Raw genomic sequence first — 9,749 nt, 5'->3', positions numbered from 1 at the left:
AAGGCTTTAATGTAACAAAATGTGGAAAAGGTCAAGGGGTCTGAATACTTTCCAAATGCACTGTCAACATAAAGGACTAACTTGAACTGTCGTTCTTCTGTGGTAATTTATTTTGGTTACCCTAGACATACTGAACACTGACATATTGGAAACATTCAACATGTTCATTGTGGGAACATTGGAACAAGTTACCCTGGTCCCAGATCTGTTTGAGCTCTTGCCGAGTCCATCATCAAACCAAACATGTTGGACATGACAATGAGTAAACATGACAGCAGACACTGGCACTCAGGCTAGTTTTGAACAAATAACATTAATAAACAAAGTACTGAACTGACGAGGTCAAAACAGAGAACTTGGTTCTGTAGAGGCATATTTTATTTATTTTTTCAATATACTTCAGAGGAAAACAATATACAAAGCAATGATGTGGTCAGCTTTACTGAATGTGTTGGTGCATCTCAAATCAGACTGAATAGAAGATTTAGAACAGTGGAGAAAAATCAGGCAGTCACAGCTCAGGACACCGTTTACGTCCCAAATCGCACCCCCATTTCCTACATAGAGCACTATTGTTATACATAGGGCACCATTTGGGACAAAGCCACTGTTTCTGTACTGACTCGGAGTGAACAGGGGGGGATACAAAGATGCAAGTATGGACGGGAGTGCCAAAAACAACCCTATAGATCGATGCATGACAAACACTTGTTGAATATCTTTTTGTTACTGGATCAAATAGAAAAAAACATGGTATATTTATTTCCATGTCAGAGGTTGTGTGACTTAAGACTTTCAACAAGGCACTAGCATTAATAGTAATAAACAAAACACTAACAGAACTCCAATAAAATAATAACCAGTGCTCACTTGAGTTTAGCATGTTTATTACAATACGCACATATCACATTGGCTGTCATTGCTCTGCTCGACCTCTGACCCTGGTGTGTGAGGTTAGTGATCAGCACCTCCATGTCCACATCCCAAATGGTACCCTGTTCCCTATATAGTGCACCACTTTTAACCAGGCCCTTTAGGTAAGAAGACTAAAAAGGAGAAGAGAGACTCATAACAGAGAGCAAGAAGTACAAATGGGAGCCAGTAGTTCTGATTGTGTCATTCAGGTCAATTCACTGAGTGCCATTTGGCTTCCATTGCACTTCCTGAAAAATCTGGAGAATTATGACATCTTCTCCTTTTTAGTCTTTTTGACTATGGGCCCTGGTCAAGGGTAATGTACCAAATCAGGAATACGGTGCCATTTCAGACATACCCTATACATTGCCAGTGCCCCCCAAACAGCTGCTTTAATAGCTCCAAGTAGCACTCATTGTGCAAAGAAAAGTGTAGAAATAATTTATTAATAACATATTCTGATATACTAGTAGCACTGCAACTTTTTAATAAAGCCTTTTTCTTTACTTCTTAAACTCCATTATGACTTTATCAACTGTACATAGGAATGAACTCTCGGTTGAACCAAGACTGTGCCACCTCGCTTTTAATATAAGTAACCCCCCCCCAAAAAAAACTTGCTGTAAAGTTTGAGAAAAAAAACAGGAGGGTTTTTACTCTTCCCGGCTCCTCTACATTATAGGAGCTAGACCACTGGGTTGGGCTCCTGCATGTAATGGGTATGACCAGGGTGGGAGTTATGGAGGGGCTAGCAATGGGAATGGTCCTTGATCTCAAAGCAGCCCACAATTGTGGCACCTTCTTTTTTCCCCCCTTCACTCACTCATCACACCACCAGGCACTGGTTTGTTTGTTTTTCATTTTAGGAAATGCAGGACAGGGCCACAGGGAGCTGTGAACAAACAGATCTGAACCATTGCGACCAGACATTATGTACCTTTCAGCAGGAGGAAGGTGGGGATGGGTAGCTGTGTGCGGCCGTCTCCCAAATATCACCCTACACCCTATATAGTGCACATTTTAACCAAAAGTAGTTCAATACACATAGGAAATAGTGTGCCATTTGGGACACATCCGGTGTGTGTGTAACCATTATACTTCAACCAAAGGGGGATGATAGGGAAAATAACTTTAATCCATTGAGCATTATTATTATTCAAGAGCAGAGAAAAACCAGTGAGTTTGTTTTACCTTGCTTGCTTGTTTTATACTAAGTTAATGTTTCAGTTATTATTGACTGTATAACACTATACTCCACCGTTTCCATGCAGGTCATAGATGTTCTCAAGGCAATGGTTCACCCATCTATTAAAACAAAAGCTTCAAGTCTGCAGACTGACAGTGCCGTCCCAAATAGCATCCTATTCCCAATATAGTGCACTACTTTTGACTAGGGCCTATAGGGTTCTGGTTAAAAGTAGTGCACTATAGAGGAAATAGTGTGGCATTTGGGACATACGCACTGACAGACAAGTTTAATATGAAGGAGGCTATGAAATTAAGCCGTTACTTCCTCGGCATAACGTTGATTAGTTTGGATGTCAAAAGCTTTGATAAGCATGGCTTTCCATGGTTTCAATAATCTACAAAACATATTTACAACATGGATAACATCTACAAGAAATCTACATCTCCAGGGCACATACAAAACCTACCATAGGGGCATCCCAAATGGCACCCTATCCACTACATAGTGTACTATAAAGGCAATAGGCTGCCATTTGGGACACAGGCCATGTCTTGTATCAACCCTTTTTCTCCCCTCTTCCGCAACCAACCAACCAACCAACCAACCAACCAACCAACCACTCAAACCCTCTCCCACAAGCCCAGCACTCTCCATGCCCAACGGTCCAAAGCCAACCCAACTGCGGCTTGTGTTAAGACTGGGCACAGAACAAGAACAGTTCTCCCAACCAACGGCTCTCTTACAACCATGTGCAATGGGTCTCTCCACCCTATCCTCTCCATTCTTCAACTCAAGTTCTCAGACCATGAAGGAATTCTGATTCTTCAACTTTTCAAGTTCTTTAATTTGTTGTCTCAAAAATAATATCCTAGACAAGAGTAGAAAAAAATATGTATTAGTTGTCATGTTAAAATATTTGTAATAATAGAACACATGGATGTTAACACGCATATCGCAGGCAATTGGGGTCTGGACTCTTACCTCTGCTCGCGCAATGTCGCTTGAATTTCACTGACTCGAACTAAGGATCTGAGATTTTTGAGCTCCGTGCAATTTTCAGACATGTAGATGCTTCCCATGGTGTGGGCCTCCTCACGTAGTCTGGAAGCCTGGGGGGGGGAAGATAAAAAAGTTTAAAATAATCAAAGAAAATCAAAAAGAACAACAGCAATGACACTGATCATTGCATAATGAATCTGGGTTCACATCAAAATAATGAAATGGATAGGTTACCCAATACTGTAAAATCTATACACTCTCTATGCTCTTTACCAAATATCTTTACTGGTGAAATAATAAAAAACAATGCATACAATTCCTTAAATGCGTATCCTACCTGTTTCTCTGCGTGGTCGGCGGGCCAGCCCTGGACATGCTTGATGAGATTCTCATTGAAGTGTGCTGCTAGGGTGGGGGTGAAGGAGCAGGAGGCTGGTCGGGTGGAGGAAGAAGAGCTGGAGGGGGTGGAGGTGGTGGCACTGCTGCTGCTGGGGGGGACGTAGTTGGGACCTGGGGATGGACTCCTCTGACTGCTGTGGAATGACAGAGGCGCAACAAGAGGGTCGGACTAATTATATGCCAACGATATTCTGCTGTAATAACACTAACACCAACTTTGTTGTTGTAAGAGAGGAGACAGGAGGGTCAAACCAATATATCATACAAAACAGACCAACACAGCATAATATCAACAATTAAGGTTCTTAGAAATCAAATAACTAAACAATTGTGCATATTATGTGAGATTCTGCTGATCAAATACAACCAGAGAAAAGGGTCCACATCAGAAAAGACTGACACATTCTGCATATTATTTTAAGCTCAAAACACCCATGAAGTCCAGTGTCTGACTACAGTCAGTGGGGTAATCTACATTGTAATACTTAATTTTGCAATATTGTATTCTCAGTGGCTTGTGAATCGTGATATTTGGTTAAATCCGCTTAACAGTTCCAATACATATCAGATGTGTTTAACTTGATGTCGTCGGTTAAACAATGGTGCATCCATTGTCTTTGTGTGTAGCGATACAATGCAATGACTTATGAAAAACGTGTTCTATAAACCGCCAGCAGGTGGTGCCACAACATGACATATTGACAAATTAAATTGTCTCCTACAAGGCAGGCTCACGTATGACATTGTTCTGTTTTTGCTTCACATCAGTCAGACCAGAGTTTCTTGAAGAATCTTACTAGCAATATGTGGTTGTTTTGTCTTTTATAGATAGGAGCATCTGCACTGTTAATTTTTTTGTAAATAGATTTCCCACACTAAAAACACAAATGAACACATTCAACGCCACACAATGTTATTCAAAAATGTATTGGTTTCTTCAATGTACACAATACCCAATAATGACAGTTTTTGCTTTAAGATTTTTTTTTTGCAAATGTATAAATAAACTGAAATATTACTTTTACACAAGTATTCAGACCCTTTACTCAGTACTTTGCTGAAGCACCAAGTCTTCTTGGGTATGACACTACAAGTTTGACACATCTATGTGGGGAGTTTCTCCCATTCTTCTCTGCATATCCTCAAGCTGTGTCAGATTGGATGAGGAGAGTCGCTGCACAAATATTTTCAAATCTCTTCAGAGATGTTAGACCGGGTTCAAGTCCAGGATCTGGCTGAGCCACTCAAGGACATTGAGACTTGTCCTGAAGCCACTCCTGCGTGGTCAAGGTTGTGCGCTTAGGTTTGTTGTTTTTGGAAAGTGAACCTTGGCCATAGTCTGAGGTCCTGAGCACTCTGGTTTTCATCAAGGATCTCTGTACTTTGTTCCGTTCAGCTTTCCCTCGATCCTGACTAGTCTTCCAGTCCCTGCAGCTGAAAAATATCCACACGCTTGATGTTGCCACAACCATCCTTCACAGTAGGGCCATGTTTCCTCCAGACGTGACACTTGGCATTCAGGCCAAAGAGTTCTATCTTGGTTTCATCAGACCAGAGAATCTTGTTTCTCATGGTCAGAGTCGTTAGGTGCCTTTTGGCTAACTCCAAGCGGGCTGTCAGGTGCCTTTTGCTGAGGAGTGGCTTCCATCTGAGCACTACCATAAAGGCCTGATTGGAGTTCTGCAGAGATGGTTCTCTTTCTGGAAAGTTCTCCCATCTCCACAGAAGAACTCCGCAGCTCTGTCAGGGGGACCATCAGGACCGTGGTCACATCCCTGACCAAGATCCTTCTCCTGCGATAGATCAGTTTGGCCGGGCGGCCAGCTCTAGGAAGAGTCTTGGTGGTTCCAAACATCTCCATTTAAGAATGGAGGCCATTGTGTTCTTGGGGATCTTTAATGCTGCAAAAATTGTTTGGTACCCTTTCCCAGATGTGCCGAGACACAATCCTGTCTCTGAGCTCCACGGACAATTCCTTCGACCTCAAGGCTTAGTTTCTGCTCTGACATGCGCCGCCAACTGTGGGACCACATACAGTTGAAGTCGGAAGTTTACATACACTAAGGATGGAGTCATTAAAACTCGTTTTTCAACCACTCCACAAATTTCTTGTTAACTTCTTGATGCACCCATCCCGTTAGCGGGATCATTTGTCAACATCCGCTGAATTGCAGAGCGCCAAATTCAAAATAAATTACAAAAAATATGTAATTTTCATGAAATCACAAGTGCAATATAGCAAAACACAAAACGCTTGTTGTTAATCCACCTGGCGTGTCAGATTTCAATAAAGCTTTTCGGCAAAAGCATACCAAGTGTTTATGTAAGGACATCTCTCTCAGTAGACAAAATATATTACAAACAGCTAGCAGCCAAGTAGATTGGTCACGAAAGTCAGAAAAGCAATCAATTCAATCGCTTACCTTTGATGATTGTCAGATGTTCGCACTCACGAGACTCCCAGTTACAATAAATTCTCTTTTGTTCCAAAAATATTATTTTTATATTCAAAATACCTCCATTTGGTTGGCACGTTATGTTCAGAAATCCACAGGCTCGAGCGGTCAAGACATCGCAAACGAAAATTCCAAATAGTATCCTTAAAGTTAGTAGAAACATGTCAAACGTTTTTCCAAATTTTTATAATCAATCCTCAGGTTGTTTTTACAATATATAATTGATAATATTTCAACCGGGACTGTAGCTTCTTCAATAGGAGAAAAATAAAAATGTCTGCTCCAAGCTGTTGCGAATGCAAAACGCTGCTGGCACCCAGCCATCCACTGACGCGATATCATCTTTCTCGCTCATTTTTCAGAATAAAAGCCTGAAACTATGTCTAAAGACTGTTCACACCATGTGGAAGCCATAGGAAACGGAATCTGGTTGATATCCCTTTAAATGGAGTGAAGGCAGGCAATGGAACAGAGAGCTTTCAGGAAAAACAGCACGTCCGGGTTGGATTTTCCTCAGGTTTTCGCCTGCAATATCAGTTCTGTTATACTCACAGACAATATTTTGACCGTTTTGGAAACAGAGTGTTTTCTATCCAAAGCTGTCAATTATATGCATAGTCGAGCATCTTTTCGTGACAAAATATCTTGTTTAAAACGGGAACGTTTTTTATCCAAAAATGAAAAAAATACTGCCCCTAGAGTTCCATGAGGTTAAAAAGCAGAAAATTATGTCATGGCTTTAGAAGCTTCTGATAGACTAATTGACATAATTTGAGTCAATTGGAGGTGTACCTGTGGATGTATTTCAAGGCCTACCTTCAAACTCACTCAGTGCCTCTTTGCTTGACATGATGGGAAAAACAAAAGAAATCAGCCAAGACCACAGAAAAACAATTGTAGACCTCCACAAGTCTGGTTCATGCTTGGGAGCAATTTCCAAACGCCTGAAGGTACCACGTTCATCTGTACAAACAATAGTATGGAAGTATAAACACCATGGGACAACGCAGCCGTCATACCGCTCAGAAAGGAGACGCGCTCTGTCTCCTAGAGATGAACGTACGTTGGTGTGAAAAGCGCAAATCAATCCCAGAAGGACAGCAAAGGACCTTGTGAAAATGCTGGAGGAAACAGGTACAAAAGTATCTATATCCACAGTAAAACGAGTCATATGTCGACATAACCTGAAAGGCCGCTCAGCAAGGAAGAAGTCAAGTCACTGCTACAAAATCGCCATAAAAAAGCCAGCCTACGGTTTGCAACTGCACATGGGGACAAAGAAAGTACTTTTTGGAGAAATGTCCTCTGGTCTGATGAAACAAAAATAGAACTGTTTGGGCATAATGACCATCGTTATGTTTGGAGGAAAAAGGGGGAGGCTTGCAAGCCGAAGAACACCATCCTAACTGTGAAACACGGGGGTGGCAGCTTCATGTTGTGGGAATGCTTTGCTGCAGGAGGGACTGGTGAACTTCACAAAATAGATGACATCATGAGGAATACAATTATGTGGATATATTGAAGCAACATCTCAAGACATGAGCCAGGAAGTTAAAGCTTGTTCGCAAATGGGGCTTCCAAATGGACAATGACCCCCAGCATACTTCCAAAGTTGTGGCAAAATTATTTAAGGACAACAAAGTCAAGCTATTGGTATTGGAGTTGCCATCACAAAGCCCTGACCTCAATCTCATAGAAAATGTGTGTGCAGAATTTAAAAAGCGTGTGTGAGCAAGGAGGCCTACAAACCTGACTCAGTTACACTGGCTCTGTCAGGAGGAATGGGCCAAAATTCACATAACTTATTGTGGGAAGCTTGTGGAAGGCACCCGACCCCACACAATTTAAAAAGGCAATACTACCAAATACTAATTGAGTGCATGTAAAATTCTGACCCACTGGGAATGTGAAGAAATAAAAGCAGAAATAAATAATTCTCTACTATTATTCTGACATTTCACATTCTTAAAATAAAGTGGTGATCCTAACCGACCTAAGACAGGACATTTTTTACATGAATTAAATGTCAGGAATTGTGAAAAAGTATAGAAGAGTTTAAATGTCTTTGGCTAAGGTGTATGTAAACTTCCAACTTCAACTGTATAGAGAGAGGTGTGTGCCTTTCAAATCATGTCCAATCAATTGAATTTCCTCCAATCAAGTCGTAGAAACATCAAGGATTATCAATGGAAACAGGATGCACCGCTCAATTTCAAGTCTCATAGCAAAGGGTCTGAACATTTATGTAAATAAGGTATAAGCTTTATTTTTAATACATTTGGAAAAATTTCTAAAAACCCTGTTTTCGCTTTGTCATTATGGGGTATTGTGTGAAGATTGAAGGGGGAAAAAATAATTTAATCAATTTTAGAATAAGGCTGTAACGTAACAATGTGGAAAAAAGGGAATACTTTCCGAATGTACTGTACAGTGCTCTAGCCCATAAATGAATCAAGTGTCTGCTAAATTACTAAAAATGTAAATGAAAAGCTCACCCTTGACGCTGGAGAGTCCTTGGGGAGGCTGCGATGTCGTGTCCGTGCTGTTTGTCGCTGGGGAGGGGCTGCTGGGGGGAGGGCTGAGGGGCTGATCCTTGCTGCTTCACAGCCGGCGTGTTGCTCACCTGGAACACAGCCAGAGAGCAGAGAAGGGTTAGAGAGGAAACACACCAGAACCCTTGAGGTTCACCACAACCACACAGACAGGGAGGAAGGTTAAAAGCCCAGATTAGACTGGCACATACCATAATTTTACTGAAATTCACTTGCTGTTGACACACAAACACAAGGGGATGGGATGTTATAGAATACAAATGGCAGTAGCTATGGTTTCCATCCAATTGGCGACAGATTTATGCAAATATTCAAAAATCCTCATAATAAAATATCATACAAAGACCCGTCAAGCACATCACCATGCATTTTCGTCACGCTGTGAAGGTCATTATAACTTCGTGCCTTCTGAAAGTATTCACACGCCTTGACTTTTTACACATTTTGTTATGTTACAGCCTGAATTTAAAATTGATTAAACTGGCCAACATACAAAACCCCATAAGGTCGAAGTGGAATTATGATTTTACAAATTAGTTTAAAAAAAATGAAAAGCTGAAATGTCATGAGTCAGTAAGTATTAAACCCCTTTGTCATGGGAAGCCTAAATAAGTTCAGGAGTAAAAATGTGCAAGTCTCACAAGTTGCATGACTGTGTGTAATAATAGCGTTTTACATGACTAGAATGACTACCTCATCTCCTTACCCCACACATACAGATAATTGTAAGGTCTCTCAGTCGAGAAGTGAATTTCAAACAGATTCAACAACAAAGACCAGGGAGGCTTTCCAATGACTCGCAAAGACGGGCATCTATTGGTAGATGGGTAAAATAAAAAAAAGCAGACCGTGAATATCCCTTTGAGCATGGACGGTATTGGACAGTGTATTAATACACCCAGCCACTACAAATATACAGGCGTTCTTCCTAACTCAGTTGACGGAGAGGAAGGAAACCGCTCAGGGAATTCTCCATGTTGACTTTAAAACAGTTAGAGTTTAACCTATAGTGACACCCCATCCCGTGAACGGGACCGTTCTCATCATCTTATACTAATTAGCATAACGCAACGGACATAAATCTTCCTAGAAAATATTCCTATTCATGAAAATCACAAGTGAAATATATTGGAACACAGCTTAGCCTTTTGTTAATCACCCTGTCATCTCAGATTTTCAAAATATGCTTTACAACCAACGCTAGACAAGCATTTGTGTAAGTTTATAATAGCCTAGCAT

At 41.0% G+C, this 9,749-nt stretch overlaps 1 protein-coding gene across 2 annotated transcripts in view; it reads right to left on the bottom strand.

Annotated features, from left to right (window-relative positions):
• Positions 1-356: 356 nt before the first annotated feature.
• Positions 357-9,749, bottom strand: part of LOC110490038 (WW domain-containing adapter protein with coiled-coil) — a 74,191-nt gene continuing 64,798 nt past the window's right edge. For both annotated transcript variants that reach the window (XM_021563136.2, XM_021563135.2), the window contains 4 exons: positions 8,454-8,581; positions 3,441-3,636; positions 3,086-3,213; positions 357-2,972 (listed from right to left, as the gene is read on the bottom strand). In XM_021563136.2, coding sequence (XP_021418811.1) covers positions 2,903-2,972; positions 3,086-3,213; positions 3,441-3,636; positions 8,454-8,581 — 522 coding nt within the window. In that variant the 3' untranslated portion in view covers positions 357-2,902. The remainder of the gene's footprint in view (positions 2,973-3,085; positions 3,214-3,440; positions 3,637-8,453; positions 8,582-9,749) is intronic.

The sequence above is a fragment of the Oncorhynchus mykiss genome, chromosome 15 (assembly GCF_013265735.2).
Source record: "Oncorhynchus mykiss isolate Arlee chromosome 15, USDA_OmykA_1.1, whole genome shotgun sequence".
Lineage (NCBI taxonomy): Eukaryota > Metazoa > Chordata > Actinopteri > Salmoniformes > Salmonidae > Oncorhynchus > Oncorhynchus mykiss.
This window is presented reverse-complemented; position numbering and strand designations above follow the sequence as displayed.